At 43.7% G+C, this 25683-nt stretch overlaps 1 protein-coding gene across 2 annotated transcripts; it reads left to right on the top strand.

Moving 5' to 3' along the window:
* The first annotated feature begins 959 nt into the window (after window positions 1-959).
* On the top strand, window positions 960-23864 carry RHEX (regulator of hemoglobinization and erythroid cell expansion). 2 transcript variants are annotated; one of them, XM_025354636.1, is made up of 6 exons: window positions 960-1032; window positions 19140-19246; window positions 19488-19588; window positions 21067-21210; window positions 22546-22607; window positions 23156-23864. In XM_025354636.1, the coding sequence occupies exons 2-6, from the start codon at window positions 19218-19220 to the stop codon at window positions 23354-23356; spliced, it is 537 nt and encodes a 178-aa protein (XP_025210421.1). In that variant the 5' UTR covers window positions 960-1032; window positions 19140-19217; the 3' UTR covers window positions 23357-23864. The 2 variants fall into 2 exon arrangements, with proteins under 2 accessions (XP_025210421.1, XP_025210429.1); XM_025354644.1 differs by lacking the exon at window positions 960-1032 and having other exon boundaries at window positions 19139-19246.
* Window positions 23865-25683: the final 1819 nt, after the last annotated feature.

Below are 25683 nucleotides of genomic sequence, written 5' to 3'. Positions count from 1 at the left end.
TTTAACCTTAACCTTATGAGATTTAAAAAATATCAGGTATTTATTATTAACCCAATTTTACAGATGAAAAAACCGACAATCAGAGAGGTTAACTAACTTTTCCCATGTCACCCAGCTACCAAGTGGTGCAGCCAGGATTGAAACCTGATTATATCTAACTCAGAAGCTGTTACTCAAATTGCACCAGGCAATTTGTTCGCAGCAAGGGACTGACATCGTAGAGGCCTACAAGTCTGTTTTCTTTGTTTGTTTTATATCTGGGTCATTTTATCCTCCTCCCATTCTTCTTTCCTCTTAAGTTTCTATTTTGGGGTTTTAGACCCCCCCCAAAGAGCCTGAAATCAGCCTTCCTTCCCTTCCTGTTGTTATCGTACAAACTGTAACAGCCATTTTTGGTTGGCCTCATTTGATGCTTAATGACAAAGAAGTTGTCCTCAAAAATTTATTCTTATCTATTGCCCTACTTCCCCTATTCACTTAATCTTTGACTACATCACATATAGATTCAGAGATGAGCTAGGCTGGAAGGGATCTTTGCTAATGTCTGAGACCTACTTCTTCATTTTATAGAGGAAGAACATGAGTCCCTTTAGGGGAAAGCAAATTGTCTGAGCTCATGTGACACATTGGTGCCAGAGCTGGGACTTGATCTCAGGCCTCTTAACTCCTCCTTTAGGGCCCTTTCCACTGTACCTGGCTGCGTGTGTATTTGCGGTATTTAAATGGTGCCCACAGGGAGAAAAAGAGATTACTAATCTCCATCTACACAAACTGTCTGTACCAGGGAGCTGGGCAGAGCATGGCCAAAAGAGACAGGCATCATCTCTCCCTTTACCCTGCTGTACTCAACGAGCGAGATTGCTATCTTCTGAGTGGCAGTGTCCCCGCCTTGTTGGAAATGTTGAAACACTTGTGACTGACCTCAGTGACACAGAAGTTTCTGGGTAGGGGCTGGACTCGGGTCGGGGAGATGTTTCCGTTAGGACATCGCTGAAACACAGACTAGGATCAGACTGAGCTCGTAGCCCTGGGGTAAGTACTGTCTGTGGAGACAGGATTTTAAATTAGTTTGCAATGTGCATTTGTTTGCGAACATGTGCGTGTCGAAGTTTTAGAGAGGATACTCTGTTTATGGGCTGAGATTCCAGGGTGTGGAATTCAGCCTGCAACCAGCTTACAGCGAGCCTAAGATTACACTTTATGGACATGAATTTCTTGTGCCTGAGGCATCTGTCTGCACTAGCAGCAGCAGCCATCGGGGATCTGGCCAGAAGGTACATGGACTTTGGGTCCAGCAAAAACCAGTTCCAAATCCTCACTCTGCTCACCTTTTGTGAGCCTCAGTTTCCAGCTTCCTCATCTGTAAAATGGGCATAAAACACCCACCTTACAGGGTTGCTACGTGGATTCAGACAATGTACATTTAGTGCCAGTACAGTGCTCCACCAATAGCAGCTGTGAAGTTTCCTTTTTAAGTCAAATGGGAACCAGATCTCAGAGACTATCTCCCCCATAAACATCCCATAGGAGTGTTTTCCCTGAGAAAACATTCTGAGCAGCAAAGGACTAGTATGTGTGGACGGAGGAGAGCCAGCCTGGGAGTTTTAAAATTTTATGAATGGAGGTCAGAGAATGTGCACCATCAAAGAAAAAGGCCATGTGAGCATCTGGACAAGGAAAAGCTAATAACAGCACAAAACAGAAACAGTTGACCCTTATATAGAGCTTACTATCTGCCAGGGACTGTTAAAAGAGTTTTACGCAGATTGGCCCATTTACTCCTCACAACCCTAAAGACGTGAGTGCTATTAAGAGCCTTAGTTTCCATTTGAAGAAACCAAGGCACCAAGGTGTTAAGGGACTTCACTGAATCGGTGAAAGAAAACTCTTCTGGAAAATTTCATTACAGAAGAGTTAGATCAGGCCTTTCTCCATCTCTCCAACCTGGGAGGGGCTCAGACAATGCGGTGCTGGGAAGCATGTATCAGGTACCCAAGGATGGGCTAATCCTTCTTCTTTTTCTGTGTGTTGACCTATTTTGTGAGCATTGGCAATTCTACCCAATTCAATGCCTTGAGTAGGATCTGTCACATAATTGGTGGAACCCAATGCAAAATGAAAATCTGGGGTCCCTTACTCAAAAATTATTATGAATTTAAAGATGACAGGCACAAAGCATTAGGCCAATCATGGGGTCCTTGTGAGCACAGGGCCCTACTCGTCTGCACGGGTTGCAAGCCCATGAAGCCAGCACTGGCCCTGAATTCTGACAAGGAGGCAGGAATGCTACTGGAAGTCTCTGTGGTCTCATGTAGCCCTCCTAATAATTCTGAGCTCCCCACCCTCCCTGGGTTGGAGAGATGGAGAAACACCTGGTCTAACTCTTCTGCGCTAAAGTTCTCCAGAAGAGTTTTCTTTCACCGATTCAGTCAAGTCCCTTAACACCTTGCTGCCTCAGTTTCTTCAACTGGAAAATAAGTCAAATAAAGAGACATTTGACTGCCCAATTGAAAGAGGAGAAAAGTGAGACTCTGAGACATTAAGTGGCTCCCCCAAGGTTAAACAACATTTATTATATGCAAATTGACTTAATGGCAATGTGTACAGAGTGTTACACATTGAAATGCTTTTTCCACCCCTATCCCCTCCGTGTCTTTAAGTACTGTGCTATGAATTGTGGAGTGTAATATATGCAGTCTCAGCCAACAAGGTGCATAATCTGTAGAAGGTGCCTAGTTTTCCTAAAATTTAGTAGGCCAATCGATGAAACAGAATAATTTGACCCCTTCCAGTTCATCTGGAGTTTTGTGGGAACTAGCAAAATGAATCCGTGAATACTGCTTGAGTAGCTTGCAACCTTTTGTGTTCTTGCTGATTTAGTCTTGGAACGAAGTTGCATCCACATTGCATTCATCTCTAATAGTTTCCTGCAAAACTGCTTTCCCCAAAATTACTAATTAGAAACTCTGGATGACTTGCTTCCCTGCTAGAAATTGGCAGTGCTTGCACCTAGAAGTAAGTGTGACTGGAGATGTGGCTTATCTACTTGAGGCTCAAAGTTGCTCTTTCTCGTTAATTTGAATCTCACTTTTTAGTCCATTTTAGAAAAATTATAAAATAACAAAATGTCGCAACTAAATTGATTTAGCCCACCCCTCTCATTTTATAGACAGGGGAACTGAGGCTCAGGGAGAGGAAATAATGTGCCCAAGGAATGTATAAAGTTGTTGAGCTGGAATGTTCATCTAAGCTCTCATGCCATATTCCAGATGAGCCCTAGCCTCATAACCACCTGGGGTGAGGCCCCTGACATGGTGATCAGAGCCAAAGAGAATTCAGGCAAGATTTCTCTGATATGAGAATGAAGGTGATCCTGTAACCCTCTGTTGGCCTTTTCCCCATGATATTTGGCAGACTCCATCCCTCCCTTCCCTCAGCCTGGCATTTTGATCTTCTCTATTCCCTGGTGAGTGACTCATTGACAGTCATAGGAACAGGCATTGTTTAGGACCAGATATGTCGCAGGACCTCGTGGTTTTGTATATTGTGTTGCTCCCACCTGAAAATCATGAGTGGGCCCAGTGTTCTTACAAGGCCTTATGGAAATGGGTGTGTTTATAAATTTAAGACAATTTTGAGTTGAATGTTCTGGTCCAAGGATCATCCCCTGGTACCCATATATGCCAGGCTCTCTACCGAGCATTTTCTTTTTTTTTTTTTCTTTTTGTGGAGAATGGGGTCTCACTGTGTTGCCCAGGTTTGTCTCAAGCTTCTGAGCTCAATCCAACCTCCCACCCCTGCCTTTCTAATTGTGATTATGCGTGTAAGCCACCACGCCTGGCCAGCATTTTCAATACTGAATGCAATGTGGTGAAGGCTCTGGCCTCAAACCACCTGTGTCTGAATTCTGTCCCCTTCACGGGGGATTAGAAGCTGGTTTTCTCATATGTACAATTGAGAGAACAATAGTATCTACCTCATAAGGTCGTTATTCTGAGGATTAAATAATTGATGCAAAATGTTTTTTATGATACCGGCATATACATGGTAAACGCAAGACATGTTTGAGTTAAAAACATGAAACAGGCCAGGCACGGTGGCTTACATCTGTAATCCCAGCACTTTGGGAGGCTGAGACAGGAGGATTGCTTGAGCCCAGGAGTTTGAGACCAGCCTGGGCAACATGGCAAGATCCTGTCACTACGAAATTAAAAACTTAGCCAGGCATGGTGGTATGCACCTGTGGTCCCAACTACTCAGGAGGCTGAGGTGGGAGGATTGCTTGAACCCAGGAGGTTGAGGCCACAGTGACCCGTGCTTGCACCACTGGACACTCCAACCTGGGCAACAGAGCAAGACCTTGTCTCAAAAAAAAAAAAACAAAAAACCCATAAAACAGGTGCCATCCCCATTTACAGATATAACCCCGAAGTTGGAAAAATAAAGCAACTCACAGCTAGGAAGGCCAGAACTGAGGTCCTAAACACAATCTATTTGGCCACTAAGTCTCTGCACCTGACCAGCTGCCTATACTCACTTGTGTGGTCGCTTTGCATTATACTCAGCTGTTTCCACATTATGCTATTTACGTGTGGTCAAATAGAAATCCAACTTTGTTAGAAGACAATCAATTCCACTAAAGCTGCCCCAAAGCCAGGGTTGGCAAGACACCTTTAGCTAGATTGCTTTTCTCCCCTCCTTCCATCCATCCATTGCCTACCCTTCAAATAATTTCCTCTCAGTGACTCTTCCCTGAACATTCTACCGCTTGGGGATCTCTTTTTCCTCTGAACTATAATGCATTATTGATACCACTCCTTCTGACAATTCATTATTCTTCACCTGTGTCATCTCTTCCACTTTTTGACTTTTCACATATTAATGTCTCGATTTTCCAAGTACAAATGAGCTCTTGAAAGTGCAAATGGCCTTTTCTTCTTCGCGCCATCAAGAGTATTTCACACAGGACCATGTGCATGGACCACTTGATAAATATTTGATTGATTGAAATTCAGACATTCAGGTGATCATCTCAATGTTCTATTAACTCCTGGGCTTAAGTGATCCTCCCACCTCAGCCTCCCAAAGTGCTGGGATTACAGGTATGAGCCATCATGCCCGGCTTTATGTTCACGTTTTACAAAATTGTGATTATATCTTATGTAACTAAATACAACTGCATTGTACATTTTCATAGAACAGATTTCTTTCTCCAGATGAATTCTTCCTAAATGTAATTTTAAATGACCCCGTGGTCTTCCATTCAAAGCCTCAATCCTCATTTCTCCAGTTTTTGTTTTTTTCTTTAGATTGCTTCCCATTTTTCACTTTTATAATGACACTGTACAAGCTCTTTTGCATAACAGCTTTAGTCTGTTCTGGATTGTTTGCAAATTGTCTGCTCTACACTCTTTACCCATTTGTTATTTGGGGGTCCTAGTGTTTTTCTTAACAATTTATAAAAACCAAAGATGCAAAATCTTTAAAATTGTGGTTTGCCTTACTTGTTTCAGGTTTTGTTTTTTTTTTTCTGTTTGCCTTTAAATTTTGTTAACATGTGAAGTTCTAATAGTTTAGAGCCAAATCTATTTTTCATGTATTTCTTTGTGATTTCTTCCATTGCATATAAACTGAGAAAGTTTTCTCTCATCTGGGGATTTAATAAAGATTTTAAATATAGTAATATTCAATCCTAATTTCTTCTAATTTTAATGGCTTGATTTTAAAATATTTACCTCCTTAATCCGTTTGGAATTCATTTTGCTATCTAGGGTTTTGATCTAAGTTATTTTCTTTTTCCTTACAGGTAGCTAAACCATTGTCTTGGGGCCAATATTTGTTAAATAATGATTTCCTTTCCTCCACTTGCTTTGTGGACTACTCTTATAACATTTACTGTACACAGTAGCACATTTTTTCAAATCTACACTTCTCTTAAAAAGTGGTAGTCAGAAATCTACCTTACAACAATTTCTTTTCTTTTCTTTTCTTTTTTTTTGAGACGGAGTCTTGCTCTATCCCCTAGTCTGGAGTGCTGTGGCACAAACTTGGCTCACTGCAATCTCCGTCTCCTAGGTTCAAGCAATTCTCCTGCCTCGGCCTCCAGAGTTGCTGGGATTACAGATGCCCACCACCTCACCCAGCTAATTTTTGTATTGTTTTAGTAGAGATGGGGGGTCTCACCATATTGGTCAGGCTGGTCTCGAACTCTTGACCTCAGGTGATCCACCCTCCTCAGCCTCCCAAAGTTCTGGGATTACAGGTGTGAGCCACTGCACCCAGCCCACAATTCCTTTTCAAACGTTTCCGCTCTTTTTGGTTGTTCTTATGTTTTCCCAGATACATTTTAGAGTAAACTCAAGTTATAAAAAACTCACCATAATTTTTATTAGAATTGTATTAAGTCTATAAATTAACTTTAAAACTGATTTTTAAATGTTACAGCTTCTCAATCTGAAATAGCGTCTTTTTATGAGTTTAACTCTTTTATGTCTCTCAATAAATTTTTATTTTCTTCAAAATAATTTTCTTATAATTAATATTATTTTTAGGTATTTCTGTTGTTGTAGTTGCTAAATCTCAGGGTATTTTTCCCCATTCTATTTTATGTCTGTTGCTAGTATAACAGTAAGAATAGCTGGTAATTTTAGAATATTTATTATATCTACAGGACTTTACTGAGCAATCTCATTAATTCCTCTAGTTTTGCAATGAATTCCTTTGGGATTTCTAGGTATAAAATCATATATTTTGCAAACAAGAATGAATTTGATTTCTCCTTGCCCAAAACTATACTTTCATTTTGTTAATGTACCTGCTGACAGCTCAGGCTCCAGCACCTGCCTGCCTGAGCACAAAGGCTGATGAACTGTTTTTGTCATCTTGAGCATATTAGGTAGCCTTTCTGTGTCTTAAAAAATGTTAATTAAAAAATAATAATAGTATCTACCTCCTGGGGTGGTTGTGGGAATTGGATGAGTTAATGTACATAAAAGTGTCTGCCACATAAAACATGCTCAATAAATATTCAATACCCTTATTATTATTAGAGATTGGAGGAACTTTCCATTTCCAGAAACTAGAACTTCTAGTACTCGTTTCAGATAAGGGTTGCAGCATACACCCTTGCTCTCAAATAGTTGCTAAAATAATTTACCATTTCGTCAGATACTGATTATTGGTGCAGTAATCAATACTGCACCAACTTATTATTCTTTATTATAGTAAGAAACAATCCTCATACTTTTATTAACTTCGAAAATCAATAATAAGTATTCAGTTTATCCAGCACATTTTGGCACTTTACCAAGATCATAATTTAAAAAATTTGATCTATCAATGTTGTATTTGTATTATATAAAAGACAGCTTCCTGACATGATTGGGATTTAGGATTTTGAGTCAGTTGGTTTAGGAAACATGAGTCTTCCAGCTGGCAAAGCGGCAAATTTTTTAATCTTCTTAAGCCTTAGTTTCCTCATCTATGAAGTAGTGGTAATGTCTATTTTTGTAGAGTGAGAGGATTAAAGCACACGGAAAACACTCAGTGTTAGTTTCCATCTTTGTTATAATCAATTTTCTCAACGTTCTGGGCTAACTTCTTGATATTACCATATATACCTCTGTATTCATAAATGAGATGGACCCCAAAGTTTCTGTCTTCCTGTGCCCTGTATTGGCTTGTGGAATAATAATTATGTGTTCCTTAAAAGTTTGAAACTCCTCATTTGTCAAACCATCTAGACAGGTTTTGAGGAAATAAGTCTGATAATGCTTCTAATTTCTTTCTCTCTCTTTCTTTCTTTCTTTCTTTCTTTCTTTCTTTCTTTTTCTTTCTTTCTTTCTTCTTCCTTTCTCTCTTTCTTTTTTCTTTCTCTTTCTTTTCTTTTTGATAGAGGTGGGGTCTTGCCTTATTGCCCAGGCTTATCTCCAACTCCTGGGCTCAAGCTATTCAACTGCCTCAGTCTCCCAAAGTGCTGGGATTACAAGTGTGAGCCACTGGGGCCAGTCAATGCTTTTAATTTCTAAATAATAATAGCTTGCATTCATTGGATGCTTATTACTATGTGCCAAAAGTTCTAATAACTATTTCACATAGCTCATCTAATTTCATCCTCAGAACTAGTTGTCATTTATATTTGTCTTATCTAGTCCCACAATTAGTTATTGTTCCCATCTTATATATTAAAAGACTGAGGCTTTGAGAGGTTAAATAACGAGGCCAAGCTCATGCAGAGAATGAGCTGGGATTTGAACCCAAGCAGTTTGACTCCAGGTTCTTTGCCTTTAATGCCTAGATACCATGCTGCTTCCTAAACTTATTTTTTGTTATTTTGGTTTGGTTTTGGTCTAAGTTTTCCATGCCATATGGAATCAATTTTGTTAATATATATTTTTCTAGGAAACTATCCATTTTACTGAGATTTCATCAAAAAAATTTTGTAGTCTAACAATTTTTTAAAAATCTCTTCTTTTTTTGGTACCTCATTTTTGTTGAAAAATTTTAATCCCTTCTGTTTCTGAGATTAATAGTCCCTATACTATTAATTCAGTTTATTTGTGTTTCCTCCTTTTCTTCATTATTGGAAACTGCATATTAAACTGGGGGAGAAAGTCTAGCAATGTGGAGGAGGCTGGATATTACAAAATGGAAATAAAGATTTTTTGCTTTTTAAAATTTCCATTTCCATCAGCTTTGCTTTCTTTTCACCTTACTTCACTCCAACCTTTAAAGAGCAGGATGCTCAGGGCTGAAAAGAGCCTTAGGAGTACTTTGCCAAGCTCCCTAATTCACCAGGGCCTAGAGGGGACGTCTCCCTGTCCAAAGTCACACTGTTAGCAAGTGACAGACCCAGGAGAAGGCAGGCCCTAGCTCCCTTCTTTCCCCTTCTTTTGTTCTCCCTTCTTTTTGTTCTCTTTCCCTTATACATTAGCTAATGTTAAAAACAACAAATTAATGGAGACTGCAAAGAAAGTTTACAGCTACTTCATTTGAAAAGATGGATAAAGTCAGCTGACAATGTTGATTATAATTACTTTGATCCATATGATTTTTCTTTTCTTTTCTTTCTTTTTTCTTTTTTTTTTTCAGACAGAGTCTCACTCTGTAGCTCAGGCTGGAATGCAGTGATGTGATCTTGGCTTACTGCAACCTCTGCCTCCCAGGTTCAAGCAATTCTCTGCCTCAGCCTCTCGAGTAGCTGGGATTACAGGCACCTGCCACCTTGCCTGGCTAATTTTTGTATTTTTAGTAGAGATGGGGTTTCACCATCTTAGCCAGGCTGGTCTTGAACACTTGACCTCGTGATCCCCCCGCTTCGGCCTCCCAGAGTGCTGGGATTACAGGTGTGCGCCACTGCGCCTGGCCTAATCCATATGATTTTTCATAGAAATCATCTTCTATTGTGATCTTGTTTTAAATCATTCTTTCTAGAATAAACCTATCCAAAGAAACATGGTGTCTGACAGGAAAGTGGGTGTCTTTTTATTCCCCCCGATGTTACGCTGCACCTGTTGGAAAGGCCATGAGAAAGCTCCTGTATTAGTGGAGAAGGGAAACTTAATAAAATGGAATCCAGCCTTAACTACAAGTCTGAAGCAAACAGAATAAATGCTGTTAGCACTGGGACGAAGTGGGATTTTTTTAGTGGGGGGAGGAGGGACAGGGTTTTACTCTGTCACCCAGGCTCTTCTCAAACTCCTGGTCTCAAGTGATCCTTCCATCTCGCTCTCCCAAAGTGCTGGGATTACAAGCATGAGCCACCATGCCCAGCCTGAAGTTTGGTTTTGAGGTGCCTGGCAGGGCACTACATTAGTGTGAGATCTGGGTGCCAAAATTCAGCACAGCATAAGAGGACAGGACCGTCCCTACCTCGAGGATGGAACAAGGCATGCCAAACCCTCACATAGTCCATGTGCTTTTTCACAACATAATTACCTTAAATTGCCCATTTCCTGGTTATTTGGGGCGTGTGTGTGCGCACACCCGCGCATGTGCCCAAATGGGCAGATGTCTCTGCTGACTGTCTGATCAGCAGTCTATAATTAGACCCCAAGGAACAACCTGCTCATTGTGGTTAGAGCCATTAGCCACTTAAATAATGACATCTGTCATAATTTTCATACCTCATCCTGTCCTGGATCTTATCTCCAAACTGTACTCAAAACAAATGCCTAAATTTTCTAAAGTAGACCAATCCAATTTTTAATAATTCTAGTCACCATTGTGGTGGAGGATTTTAGGGTTGAATAATACCTAATTACTGAGTGCCTCCTGTCATGCGCGTCCGTGTGAAGAGACCACCAGACAGGCTTTGTGTGAGCAACACGGCTGTTTATTTCACCTGGGTGCTGGCGGGCTGAGTCCGAAAAGAGAGTCAGCAAAGGGTGGTGGGATTATCATTAGTTCTTATAGGTTTGGCATAGGCGTGCAAAATACATTCTTAAGGGTGGAGGAGAATATTACAAAGTACCTTCTTAAGGGCGGGGGAGACTATATCATATCAGTTAGGGTGGGGCAGGAACAAATCACAATGGTGGAATGTCATCAGTTAAGGCTATTTTCACTTCTTTTGTGGATCTTCAGTTGCTTCAGGCCATCTGGATGTATACGTGCATGTCACAGGGGATATGATGGCTTAGCTTGGACTCAGAGGCCTGACATTCCTGTCTTCTTATATTAATAAGAAAAATAAAACAAAATAGTGATGCAGTGTTGGGGCAGTGAAAATTTGTGAGGGTGTTATGGAGAGATAATAGGCGATGTTTCTCAGGGCTGCTTTGAGCAGGATTAGGGGCGGCATGAGAACCTAGAGTGGGAAAGATTAAACTGAAGGAAGATTTTGTGGTAAGGGGTGATATTGTGGGGTTGTTAGAAGGAGTATTTGTCATATAGAATGATTGGAGATGGCCTGGATAAAAGTTTGGATGAATTGAGAAACTAAACGGAACACACAAGGTCCAAATAAGAGAAGGAGAAAAACAGGTATAAAGGACTAAGAATTGGGAGGATCCAGGACATCCAATTAGAGAGTGCCCAAGGGGGTTCAGCGTAATTACTTGCTTGGTTGGCGAGTTTTGGGGCTCTATCCTTGACAGAGTCCTCCTTTTTAAGTTGGTGACTGAGCTTGGTGAGGTGTGTTTTTAAAAGACCATTAGTCCGTTCTACCTTTCCTGAAGATTGAGGATGGTAAGGGGTATGAAGGTTCCACTGAATACCAAGAGCCTAAGAAACTGCTTGGGTGATTTGACTAGTAAAGGCCGATCCATTGTCGGACTGTATAGAGGTGGGAAGGCCAAACCCAGGAATTATGTCTGACAGAAGGGAAGAAATGACCATGGTGGCCTTCTCAGATCCTGTGGGAAAAGCCTCTACCCAGCCAGTGAAAGTGTCTACCCAGACCAAGAGGTGTTTTAGTTTCCTGGCTCGGGGCATGTGAGTAAAGTCAATTTGCCAGTCCTGGGTGGGGGCAAATCCCCGAGCTTGATACGTAGGGAAGGGAGGTCACAGGGCCTGAACAATCCCTGAGGAGTAGTAGAATAGCAGATGGAACACTGAGAAGTGATTTCCTTGAGGATAGATTTCCATGATGGAAAAGAAATGAGAGGTTCTAAGAGGTGGGCTAGTGGCTTATAACCTACATGAAAGAGGTTATGAAATGATGACAGAATAGAGTGGGCCTGTGAGGCTGGAAGGAGATATTTTCCTTGGTCCAAGAACCATTTGCCTTGTGTGGGAAGAGATTGATAGGTGGAAGTTTCAGTGGGAGAATAGGTGGGAGTGACCGATGAGAAGGAGAAAAACTGGCTGTGAGGGAAAAAAGTTGGAAGCTAGCTGCTTCTTTAGCTACCTTATCAGCATAAGCATTGCCCTGAGCAATGGGATCTGATGCTTTTTGATGGCCCTTGCAGTGAATGACTCCAGCTTCCTTTGGAAGTAAAGCAGACTTGAGAAGAGTTTTTATTAAAGAGGCATTAATGATGGAGGATCCTTGCATAGTGAGGAAACCTCTTTCAGCCCATATAACAGCATGGTGGTGTAGGATATGGAAGGCATAGTTAGAGTCAGTATAAATATTAACACGTAGTCCCTTTGCAAGAGTGAGGGCCCAAGTTAAGGCAATGAGTTTGGCTTGCTGAGAGGTAGTGGAGGGGGGCAGAAAGTATATGCATCAGGTGTGAGGAAGAAAATGATTTTGGAAGTTATGAGAACTGTAGAGAGTGAGTTGAGCATAGTTTGTGATTTTTGAGGGCCTCTAAAACTATTCAAGCAGTGGCAGCTGCCACATGCAGACATGAGGGCTAGGCTAAAACAGTAAGGTCAAGATGTTTGGACAGAAAGGCTACAGGGCGCGGTCCTGGCTCTTGCGTAAGAACTCTGACCACACAGCCCTGCACTTTGGCTGTGTGTAATGAAAAGGGTTGGGATGAGTTAGGGAGAGCTACTGTGGGAACAGCTTCTAGGGCTGCTTTTAAGTAATGGGAAGGAGCGGCAAAAGGATTTAGGATCTATGGGATCAGCTAGGTTTGCTTTCGTGACTTTATATAATGGTTTAGTCAGGATGATAAAACCAGGTATCCAAAGGTGGAAGTACCTAACCATGCCTAGGAAGGAAAGAAGTTATTGTTTTGTGGAAGAGATTGGGGTTTGGGAGATTAACTGGACACAATCAGCAGGGAGAGCACGTGTGTTTTCATGAAGAATTATGCCGTGATAGGTAAGAAATGAGGAAGAAATTTGGGCTTGACTGAAGTAAAGGGGGCTGTCCGTGAGGCCTTGCAGCAGTACAGCCCAGGTAAGTTGCTGATCCTGATGGGTGTCAGCGTCAGTCCAAGTGAAAGCAGAGAGAGGCTGGGATGAAGGGTGCAAAGGAATAGTAAAGAAAGCATGTTTGAAATTCAGAACAGAATAGTGGGTTGTGGAGGGGTTGTGGAGGGAGGTATTGAGGATAGCAGAGTCTGTGGGTTTGGCACCATGAAGTTGATAGGCAAGACAATTTGGTTGATAAGGCGTAGATCCTGAACTAACCTGTTCAGGCTTGTCCGGTTTTTGAACAGGTAAAATGGGGGAATTGTAAGGAGAGTTTATAGGCTTTCAAAGGCCATGCTGTAACAGGCAAGTGATAACAGTCTTTAATCCTTTTAAAGCGTGCTGTGGGATGGGATATTGGCATTGAGTGGGGTAAGGGTGATTAGGTTTTAATGTTATAATAATGGGTGTGTGATCAGTTGCCAGGGAGGAAGTAGAGGTATCCCATAGTTGTGGATTAAGGTTGGGGGATATGAGAGGAAGATGCGAAGGAGGCTTTAGGTTGGGAAGAAGGGTGGCAATGAGATGTGGCTGTAGTCCAGGAATAGTCAGGAAAGCAGATAATTTGGTTAAAATGTCTCAGCCTAATAAGAGAACTGGGCAGGTGGGGATAACTAAAAAGGAGGACGTAAAAGAATGTTGTCCAAGTTGGCACCAGAGTGGGAGAGTTTTAAGGGGCTTTGAAGCTTGGCCGTCAATAGCCACAGCAGTTACAGGGGCAAGGGAAACAGGCCCTTGAAAAGAAGGTAATGTGGAGTGGGTAGCCCCTGTATCGATTAAACAGGGGATGGACTTACTCTCCACTGTAAGAGTTACCCGAAGCTCCACGTCCGTGATGGTCCAGGGGGCTTCCTAGGCGATCAGGCAGCATCAGCCGCTAAGCCGAGGAGATCTGGGAAGGAATTGGCCAAGGAACGTTGGGTTTGGGCTCCAGGAGCTTTAGGAGCAGCGGCGATGTGAGTCAGACAGTCCGACCTCCAGTGGGGGCCTGCACAGACAGGGCATGGCTTAGGAGGAATCCCGGGCTGCAGGCATTCTGAAGCCCAGTGACCAGGCTTTTGGCATTTGAAGCAAGGTCCACTAGGAAGTTTTGAAGGAGCTGTGGCTTGGATGTTCTGAAGTTTTTGTATGCTGGAGACGTGGTTGTGAGTTGTCTTACAGCAGAGGCAAGTAGCTGTAACTCAGAGATGCGTTGTCACTTGGCTGCCTCTTCTCTATTGTTGTACACCTTGAAGGCAAGGTTAATTAAGTCCTATTGTGGGGTTTGAGGGCTGGAATCTAATTTTTGGAGCTTTTTCTAATGTCAGGAGGGGATTGGTTAATAAAATGCATATTGAGAATAAGACGGCCTTCTGGCCCCTCTGGGTCTAGGGTGGTAAAGCGTCTAAGAGTTGTTGCCAAACGGGCCATGAACTGGGCTGGGTTTTTATATTTGATGAAAAAGAGCCAAAATGCTAACTGCTTTGGGAGAGGTCAGATGAAGAAAAAGGAGCATTAACTTTGACTATACCTTCAGCTCCAGCCACCTCTTTAGGAGGAAATTGTTGGGCAGGTCGGGGAGGGCTAGTTATGGAACAAAACTGTAAGCAGGACTGGGTATGAGGAGAGGAGGTGATAAAAGGATTATAGGGTAGGGGAGCAGAGGCTGAGGAAGAATTGGGACCTGGCTCAGCCTGGCAAGGAGCAGCCTGGGGAGGACGGTAGAGGTCAGATGAGTCCATAGAAAAGGAAGATTCAAAGGACTCAGAGCTTGGGGTGGAGACTGAAGGACCAGACAGGAGAGAAAGAAGAAAGATTTGGGACGAGTTGCATTGGGAGAAGGGAGGGACCAATGTGTAAAAGAATGCCTAGACGTCAGTCACCTCAGACCATTTGCCCATTTTTCGACAAAAATTATCTAGGTCTTGTAGGATAGACAAATGGAAAGTTCCATTCTGTGGCCACTTGGAACTACTGTCGAGTTTGTACTGGGGCCAAGCGGTATTGTAGAAGAAAATAAGGCATTTAGGTTTTAGGTCAGGTGTGAGTTGAAGAGGTTTTAAGTTTTTGAGAACACGGGCTAAGGGAGAAGAAGGGGGAATGGAGGGTGGAAGGTTGCCCATAGTGAAGGAGGCAAGCCCAGAGAAAAGAGAGAACAGAGAAGGGAGTGGAAGGTGAGCAGCCCTGGGCTGCAATGTGGGTGAGCAGCCAAAGCAGGCATCCCTGCAATTGACTTGCCACCAAGGACATGTGGGTGAATGACCAAGGCAGGTGTCCCCGTGGTGAACAGACACCAATGAAATGTGGGTGAATAATCAGGCAGTCATCCCTGCAGTGATTAAACACCAAGGGAAGACTATTTTACTGAGTCCATGACCGGCACCGGAGTTTTGGGTCCACAGATAAAATGTGTCTCCTTTGTCTCTACTAGAGAGGAAAAAGAACTGGAATTGGAAGGACAGGGAGAATGAAGGGTAGTGAGAGAAGAAGATTGAAGGGTAGCGAGAGAGGAAGATTGAAGGGTAGGGAGAGAGGCTGGAGAAGAGTGAAAAGACCGCTTACCCAATTTGAAATTGGTGAGATGTTCCTTGGGCTGGTTGGTCTGAGGACCCGAGGTCATAGGTGGATCTCCTCATGGAGTGAGGGCAAGGACAGGGGACTGGTCTCCTGAAGGAGTCCTCCTGTCCCAGGTCTTAGGCACCAAATGTCATGCGCGTCCCTGTGAAAAGACCACCAAACAGGCTTTGTGTGAGCAACAAGGCTGTTTATTTCACCTAGGTGCTGGCGGGCTGAGTCCGAAAAGAGAGTCAGCAAAGGGTGGTGGGATTATCATTAGTTCTTATAGGTTTGGCATAGGCATATAAAATACTTTCTTAAGTTGGGGGGAGACTATTACAAAGTACCTTCTTAAGGGCAGGGGGAGAATATATCATATCAGTTAGGTGGGGCAGGAACAAATCACAATGGTGGAATGTCATCAGTTAAGGCTATTTTCACTTCTTTTGTGGATCTTCAGTTGCTTCAGGCCATCTGGATGTACACGTACATGTCACAGGGGATATGATGGCTTAGCTTGGGCTCCGAGGCTGACACCTCCTATGTTCCTGGAATTATGTAAAGGTCTTTACAAACAGCATGAATCACTGAGCTCATGCAAGAACTCTGTGAAGAAGGATGCTATTATTCTTCTCATTTTATAGATACAGAAATTATTAAACCGAGACCCTGAGTTCAGTAATTCACATCTAGAAGGGAACAGAACTGAAATTAGTATTTAAGGCTGTTGGACGTCCGTACTATTTACTGTTTTCATTTGGACGAGCTGCTCTGTGTCATTTGGCTAGTAGAGGGGACAGGGTCTTACTCTGTCACCAGGCTGTTGTCAAACTCCCAGCCTCAGTGATCCTTCCACCTCGCTCTCCCAAAGTATATGCTCTGAGTATATGCTCAGAATATATTCAAATGTGGAAGAAGGTGTAGGCAATCTAGTTTTGTATAAAGGGCCAAAATAAGGTATTAATTTTAAAATAATGGAACATATATCAAATTCAGTGATTCTCAACTGGGAGCAAATCCTCCTACCTCCGGGGGGCCTTTGGAAATGCGTAGGGTCATTTGGGGTCCTTTTGGCCATTACACTGGCCTGTTACACTGGAGCGCTTTCAGGAGGCTCCATGACCTGCAGTCTGCAAAACAATTTTAGACAATAAGGACTCGTCTGGCTCCAAATGTCAGATACTACCAAGAAACACTGATCAAGGGCAATGGTAGGAATTTGAAATAATACTGTAAAACTCAAAGGTGGCAAACTCAAATGCCTTTAGGGATTAGTCAGCAAGTGAAGAAATCACGTCCCATTTTAGGGACATACAAATTCAAATCACTAAAGCACTTCATCAGACAAAAATTAGGTGTCAAATATGGCCTGTGGATAGCCAGGTTGGAGCCTTTTAATGGGGGTTTTTCTGACCAAAAAACATGTTTACGATATATTAAAAGAAAAAAAAGCTAACAATCTGTATGATTCCATGTTTTAAAGACATTGTCTCTGTGTACACACATATTTGCATATATACTTGCACTTACATTCATGAAAATATTTAGACAATTTTCTGGAAGGATATGGAATAAGATTTGGGGTAATTTCAGCCTGGCGTGGTGGCTCACGCCTGTAATCCCAACACTTAGGGAGGCCGAGGCGGGTGGATCACCTGAGGTCGGGAGTTCGACCAGCCTGACCAACATGGAGAAACCCTGTCTCTACTAAAAATACAAACTTAGCAGGGTGTGGTGGTGCATGCCTGTAATCCCAGCTACTTGGGAGGCTGAGGCAGGAGAATCGCTTGAACCTGGGAGGCAGAGGTTGCAGTGAGCGGAGATCGTGTCATTGCTCTCCAGCCTGGGCAACAATGTGAAACTCCATCTCAAAAAAAAAAGATTTGGGGTAATTTTTTTTTTTATATACCAGATCTCACTCTGTCACCCAGACTGGAGTGCAGTGGCATGATCATGGCTCACTGCAGCCTCGACCTGGACTCGGGTGATCCTCCCACCTCAGCCTCCTGGGTGGCTGAGACTGTAGGCAAGTGCCAGGCACACCTAGCTGATTTTTTTGTATGTTTTGTAGAGATGGGGTCTTGCTATGTTACCCAGGCTGGTCTTGACCTCCTGGACTCAAAAAATCCACCTGCATCGGCCTCCTGAAGTGCTGGGGTTATAGGTATGAGCCACTGTGTCTGGCTCAATTTGGGGCAATTTTCTAAAACGCATTGCTCATTCATATTTTTAATTCTTTGACGACAAATGTCTACTAGTTGCATAATTTTAAATAAATAAAGTAGAAGAGGAGCCTTAAAAAATAAAAACTTTGAGTGTAATATTGGAAGACAGCCCGGGCAACCTACTGGCCGACCCCCTCAAGGGGAGAATCGTATCTGTGATTAAGGACAAATGAGACATTCAGTATTAGACAATCAACACTAAAGCACCTGAATTCCTTTAAAAGTGGAACATTGTTGCTTTCTCAAACACACTGGCCTAGCTTCTAGCCCCCTTCCACAATTTTCATTTCTTTCATGATACAATAAAGCTCTTCCGGTAAAGCCCAGTCTTCCTTGCGCAACTGCCCTAGCAGGGGTCTTGAGGAACCCCAGATGAGGCTTGAGAAATCAGGATCTGTACTGAAATTTATCTTAGTGGGGGGCTTATCCAAAATTAGACAAGAGCAGGACATTTTCAGTACAGCTCTCCCCTTTTTTCAATCAAGCCACCAAATCCTTCAAGATCATTGTTTTTTCTGAAAAATCTCTGTCTTGCTTTATTGCAATCATGTTTGTGTTTTCTTTCCAGTGTGTTGGCTCTACACTTTTTATTTTGTGCACAAGTCCCTTTTTTTTTTTTTTTTTTTTTTTTTTTTTGAGACAGGGTCTTGCTCTGTCACCCAGGCTGGAATGCAGCAGCACCATCTCAGCTCACTGAAGTCTCAACCTCCTTGGCTCAAGCGATCCTCCCACCTCAGCCTCCTCAGTAGCTGGGACCACAGGCACATGCCACATGCCCGGCTAATTTTTATATTTTTAGTAGAGATGAGGTTTCGCATGTTACCCGGGCTGGTCATGAACTCCTAGGCTCAAGTGATCTGCCCACCTCAGCCTCCAAAAGTGCTGGGATTACAGGGGCAAGCCATCCTACCTGGCCCAAGTCAACTTTGACTGAACTTTCTTTGTGGAGTTTGCTGATCACTGGGCAATAACGGATTTTCTATCCATTTGTCTAAGGACTCCGAGGAGGTGAGAGGCACATAATTTCCTGGAGTCTTTTCTCGTTCGCTGTCTGGGTCAGTCCCCAGGGTCCCTGCCTCCTGCCTCCCTGCGGCCCTCCTTACCAGCAACTAGTCACAGCTCTCCTACAGAAAGAACCCAGAAGCCCTGCTGGTAACAAGGTGACCTGTGGTGCTTCTTGGCACTGGGTGCAGGGACAAATGGAGAGAGAGCTCCAGCACAAACAGGAAGGGGAGTTCTCCCATCTAGAACATTGCTGCTTTTCACTCCCCACCTACCCCTTTCACATGCTGAATCTATATCAAATAAGGAACTCATATCTGGATTCTGAATCCACCTTTATAAACCAAACTAGACAGAAATCTTTGGGAGTGAAAATGTTAAGTGCACTTTACTCATTAAATTTCCTTAGGAGAAGTGTCTAGAATGTATCATGTAGGAAAGTGGAGACTGAAGCAAGTATGATGAATAAACTGGGCATGTGTCACAATTGATCTTGAAGTAGCTGAGTTTGCCCAAGGGAAATTTGTATAAAGAGCCGTGGAGTCCTGACCAGCTCCTTACCTCTTGCAGATCTCCAGCACCCTGCCGGTGGCACTACTGAGAGACGAGGTGCCAGGGTGGTTCCCGAAAGTGCCTGAGCCCCAACTTATGAGCAAGGAGCTCATCATGCTGACAGAGTGAGTAGGCCCAAGAAGAGCAGGAGCAGGGTTCCCACCAAGCTAACTGGTGTAGCTAGCTTCCAAGCACACACACCACCCTTCCTGGCTGCCCCAGCCTTGTTGTCCAGAGAGGCAAAGGGACCTACCCTGGGACACGCAGCAATGCCAGATGTCTGCCTCCAGCCAGGACAGGGATAGATTTGCAATTGTATTCACATCCCTGCAATCTCTGACTTTGCCCCTTTTTCTTTCCCTACAGGGTCATGAAGGTCTGGCATGGCTTAGTGATTGCAGTGGTGTCCCTCTTGCTGCAGGCCTGCCTCCTCATCGTCATCAACTACCTGCTCAGCAGGCAAATCGGTAACTGGCTCAGCATCCTCTTCCCTCCTAGTCACTCTCAGAGACCCTTCTTGAGCCTCCAGCAGCACAAGACCCCTTTGGAGTTCCCAAATGTCACTCAAAAACCTACCAGAGGACCCACCAGCCAAATCCTTCCCCCTCCACACCTCCCACCCTACCCCATAACTGTAATTGGGTAATCCCCACTCTGACCTCACCTTTTAACCAACTATTTCTGGCTGGAAGCGACCATCCATATCCTTCCACTACCCAGACCTTCTGCCTAGACACAGCTTTTGCAATGCCTGTGAGGAAGTGCTCGTGTAACCTGGGTCTAATTAATTTTCTTCATCACTGCCAAAGGACTGAACATGAAGAAATGGCCTTGAATTACAACAGAAGGAAATATGGCTAGACTTAGAGATTAAATTCTTGAACTGATATACAATAGAAGGTAGTGAAGCTCAGTCCTGGAAAGGCATTTCAATTAGGGAAAATAAGGCAAGATGCTGCTGCTTTGGTTGTGCTAAGAGAAAGGACCAGGCAAGATGATGTTTTGAGGGTCTCTCTAGTTAAGTTGAGCTTCATTCATCCGTTTGTTCATTCATTCATTCAACAGATATTTCTTGAGGATCTAAGACACTCTCTGGGCCTAGGCTATACAACAGGGAATAAAACAAAAATTCCTACCCTCGAAATCTTTCATTCCATGTGACAACAAACAAGATAAACAAGTAAAACATGTATTTGCTAGATTATGGTAAGTGCCAGGGAGGAAAAATGGAGCAAGGGAGTAGATACAGCTTGGTGGATGGTTGGCATCCCCGAGAGGCTAACCTTTGAGTGTAAACTTGCAGGGAGTGAGGAGTGAGCTCTACCTGCAAAGGCCTGAAGGAGGAACGTGTTAGGCACACAGTAGCAAGAGCAAAGAGGCCGGGCAGCTGGAGCAGGCAGAGAGAAGCAGCAGAAAGCCAGAGGGGAGGGAGGAGTGAGCCCTCCGAGGCTGGGACTTGGCTTTTTCCAAGTGAGGTGCAGAACCACGGCAGGGTTTTGAGCACAGCAGTGCTGAGGTTTGAAGGGATCTTTCTGAAAGGTTTGCTTTATTGAGGACAGTGTTCAGAAGGCACTGATTCAAGAGCCAATGTGCCCAACCCAGGCAGCTTCCACTTTTTTTTTTTTTTGAGATGGAGTCTCACTCTGTACCCCAGGCTTGATTTCTGTGGCACTATCTCGGCTCACTGCAACCTCTGCCTCCTGGGTTCAAGTGATTCTCTTGCCTCAGCCTCCCTAGTAGCTGGTATTACAGGCACACATCACCATGCCCAGCTAATTTTGTATTTTTAGTAGAGACGGGGTTTCCATGTTGTTGACTAGGCTGGTCTTAAACTTCTGACCTCAGGTAATCTATCCACCTCAGCCTCCCAAATTGCTGGGATTACAGGCATGAGCTATTGCGCCCGGCCACCTTCCACTTTTGATCCCTCCCTTCTCCCTTCTAGTCCACCAGAGTGAACAGATACTGAAAGCGGCCAGGCTCCAGGTCCCCAGGCCCAGCCCTGACCACCATCATCCACCTGCTGCCAAAGAGATGAAGGAGACTCAGACAGAAAGAGACGTTCCAATGTCTGATCCCCTTTACAGGAGTGAGTAAGGGGTTGAGGGGAGAACTTGTCTCAGCGCTTACTTTGCTCTGTCTGGATACCCAGGACCTCCCTGCAGCAACCCCGTGGGCCCAAACCTCTAGGCTGAGGATTCTTCACACCCACATCAGGACAGCCTTGCCAGCCTACTTTTTTCAGAAAGCTGTTTTATTCTACTTCGTGGGGGAGTTCCTGCTGTGTTTGTGTGGGTCTAAGTTCTTTTCCGGGTTTAATCGTGTGCAAATGATTGCAGGGGGCTTGGGAAATGTCCCTGCTCTTCTCTTTGTAAAGCTGTGGCATCTTTTCTTCGGAATGATCAGCTAATAGTGGAGTTAGAATTTCACCCGCCTCTGCCTGCCTCCACCATGGCTGCTGCTATGTCAGTGTTATTGACTGGCTCCTTAGTTGGCTCCTCCACAGTCCCTAGAGGGACCCTTCTTCATGGTCTTAGATCTGCATGGGTATCTGAGTGTATAAATACGAATCTTGCTGCTGGTTCAAATCTATATCACCCTCCTGCAAGTGAGCCAATAGGTCACGATTCACAGTGGAAATGACTGCTTTGGCAACAAGGCAACTCCCGGATGGGGGCTCACTCACCGGAGATTGCACTTCTTCCACTGGTTTATCTCTTGATAGGTTTGAATTTGCTCTGTCCTGATTTTATCTTTTCAGTTGAGACATGGCCTCAGTGCCTGCCTGTGGGGACCTGCGGGTGCTGCTTATATGCATGTTTCAGCAGAACTGGAGAGGCACTGGCCTTACCCTAACCCCTGGCCCCAAAGCTTCACCAGAGCCTGGCTAGAATCAGAGATTGTTTATCTGGCAGGGACCTCAGAGACTCTTGCTCAACCCTCTTGTCTTGAGGCGGATGAAAACCAGGGCACCAAAAGAGATGTGATCTGCCTAGATTTAGTGACAGCTTTGGACTAGAAGATGTAACTTCTGAGGCCAAGGCTGTTTGCATTGGGCCACATTGTCCCAGCATGTTCCTCCTGACTTTTCTTTCTAGAAGACAGCACTTTCCAAGCACAGTCAACCTAGTGTATTTTTTAAAATTAGTTTTAGATGCAGTTGAATGAAGCAGCAGTACCTGGCCTCTTAGACATGTCCGTGCCTATTTTTGGAGACTTTCTCTCCCCCAACTCTTGCCCTATTCTGTTTCTCCTTCTTCCTCTTTTGGGGTCTCTGTATCTCTCTTCCCTACCCCACTTTGTGTTGCTGGCTCTGCCTCTGTCTTTATCTGATAATAAGCCAATTCTCCCTTCCATTGTCTCTATCCTCTCTTAACACCCTCTGGCTTGCTTTGGAAGAGGAACCGTTTCTATTTCTCCCCAGATGGCAGCGACACATCCTCAGATAGCTCGGACAGCTCCTGCAGTTCGCCTCCCGCCTGCCAGGTAATGGATGTGCCCAGTGATCTCAGACCAACATATGCCATCTGGGGGTCCCTGCTGCAAAACGCTGAAAACTCAGGTTACCCCAGCTATAGAGTGGGAGCAAGAAAAGAGGGGTTCTTGAGTCATTACAGCATCTTCAGGTGAGGGGAGTCAGGCTTCTACCCATAACCCATATCAGCGTGGATCACCCAAACAAAGTGGGTCTGAACAGACTATAAAAATGAAAGTGCTGATGGGAAACCCTCTCCCCATGCCCCAGTCATTGGGCTAAAGTCTGCTCTGAGTCCTGATCTCACTTGAATTGAGTCTCAGCATCTTCCTGTTGCCTCCACGTGCTCGTCTGTAATCCCATTCCCTGCAGACAGGTGGAACAAAGTCACTGGTACTCTTCCTCACTGCCCTGGACTGCTCTCAGACACAGCTACTTGGACCCAGATCTTCCCCACCAAGCCATGGGCAAACCTCTTTGAGTAAGAGTTCAGTCTGGGTCTTATTTCCTCCAAACGTGGTAGGGATCTTGACCCACATGTCTCTGCTTTTCTCCTAAGGACACCGAGGATGTGGATTACACACAAGTCATCTTTTCGGCCCCTGAAGAACTAAAAAATGACTCCGCCCTGGACTATGAGAACATAAAGGAAATCACAGATTATGTCAATGTCAATCCAGAAAGCCACAAGCCCGATTTCTGGTATTTTGTCAACCCTGCTCTGTCTGAGCCAGCGGAATACAATCAAGTGACCATGTGAATTCCAGATATTTTTAATGGGGTCCAGTTCTCTACAGATTCTTACATTTAATTTGTAGGGAAATGCCATTTCTCCCCCTTAAACAAGGCATAGGGCTCACAAATCTATGGAAACAGGCCAAAAAGAATGTGGAAAAGAAAGCTGACAAACACACAGAGGTCCTCAAGACCCTTGGACTCCTGGTCTGTACCCAATAAAGGCTGTTTATTCCTCAAAACCAAAAACAAGACTTGGGTATGAAAACAGGCCTATGCCCCAGCAAGAAAGATTCAGATCAGATGTTAGGAAGAACTTTCAGGTAAAGTATGAGAACCATGGAGTCCATTAGCAGAGACAGTGGTGAAGTCTCTCCCCAGGGAAAATTTTAAAAAGGTTTAATCAGCTGTTGTAGAGTTCTATTTGGCAATCTCATGGTTAAATGACTTCTCTTTGAGCTCTTTAATTATTGGCAATAAACAACTTCTTTAAAAGTTTTAAATAAAATAGCAACCACCACCAGTTCTTCTTTTCCTGTTGCCTAACCCTGCAGTTTTCCTCGTTTTCAGTGACATGTTTTGTTGAGTAATCCTTCTCGGCCCTCAGAACTTTAAATAGTGCATTTACAAAGCCCAGCATCCATCAACCTTTGAATCTGCTATTTCTTATAAGCCAAAGAGGACAAATGGAATTCCGGTAAATATCAACCAGCATCATAATCTCTTATTCCAAGAAAAATCTCCCAAAGCTCAATCTAATACAATTTAAGATTCATTCCTGTTTTTTTTTTAAAAAAAAAAAACGACTAGGAATACAGGGACACTTCCTAACTCAATTAAGAATGATTTATCTCAAATCAGGAGATTACATGATATTTAACTGTAATCTCCTAGACACAGTCCTATTAAGTCAGAAACAAAGTAAGAATGTCCACAAGCCTGCCATTTCCTTTGTTATCTAACATTGTTCTAGACGTTCTAATCAGTGTGATAAAACAATTAACAAAATCAAGAACTATGAAAAATTGGAGCCAGGCACAGTGCTGCATGCCTGTAATCCCAGCACTTTGGGAGGCTGAAGCAGGTGGATCACTTGAGGTCAGGAGTTTGAAACCAAACTGGCCAACATGGTGAAACCCGTCTCTATTAAAAATACAAAACTTTGCTAGGCTTGCTGGCAGGCACCTGTAATCCCACCTACTCGGGAGGCTGAGGCAGAAGAATCACTTGAACCCGGGAGTTGGAGGCTTCAGTGAGCCAAGATCGTGGCACTGCACTCCAGCCTGGGTGACAGAGCGAGACACTGTCTCAAAAAAAAAAAAAAAAAAATTAGAAATGAAGAAAAATTTGTCATCCTTTTCAGATATCCTAGCCCTAGAAAACCACAGAGAATTAAAATGCTTTAAAATTGATAACATGAGTAACCAGTGACTAGAGGAGTATTTTTCTCCAACAGCTAATTAAGACATGAAGTAAAAAGAAATTTTGCTCATAATAGCTAAACAAACATGCCCCCAGAATTGAAACCCTAGGTTTACTCCTAGTCAAATTCAAACCCAAGACCAGTGGCATTCAGGTCTCAGACATCTGAGATTTATGAACTGTGCTCCATTTGCTGGCTGTGGCTGACCTTTTCAGCCCTGGCCCTGAGAGCGGCAGGCAGGCTTTCCTCCTCCTGAGTTACTCTTCACCAAGCTGATGTAAGGGGATGATTCTGGTTTGGGTGTCTGGGTTGGAAAATGTTGCTGGTTTATTTGTCCCTTCACCTTTTAGTTACCATTGTCATTCCTCTCTTTACAAAGCTTTTCTTAATGGGACACAACAGAGTCTACTGATTAGACAGGTAGAATGAGGAATAAATACCAAAAATAATAACAGCAACATTGTCCCATCAAGAAGTGAAACTCTACTTCTTATTGATTTCTTCTATTTATTATTTATCTATTTATTTACTTTCAGAGACAGGAGCTCTGTCACTCAAACTGGAGTGCAGGAGTATGATCATGACTCAGTGTAACCTCAAATTCCTGGGCTCAAATGATCCTCCTGCCAAAGTGTCTCAAGTAGCTGGGACTACAGGTGCATGCCATGATGCCTAGCTAATTTTAAAAATTGTTTTGTAAAGAGGGTCTCACTATGTTGCCCAGGCTGCTCTTGAACTCCTGACCTCAAGCGATTCTCCTACCTCAGCCTCCCAAAGCACTGGGATTACAGGCATGAGCCACTGCACCCTACCTGATCTCTTAAAAAAAGGAAAAAAAAAAAATGCCAGGCGCAGTGGCTCACCTCGTAATTCCAGTACTCTGGGAGGCCAAGGTGGTTGGATCTTTTCAGGTCAGGAGTTCGAGACCA

The sequence above is a fragment of the Theropithecus gelada genome, chromosome 1 (genome assembly GCF_003255815.1).
Source record: "Theropithecus gelada isolate Dixy chromosome 1, Tgel_1.0, whole genome shotgun sequence".
Taxonomy (NCBI): Eukaryota; Metazoa; Chordata; class Mammalia; order Primates; family Cercopithecidae; genus Theropithecus; species Theropithecus gelada.
This window is presented reverse-complemented; position numbering and strand designations above follow the sequence as displayed.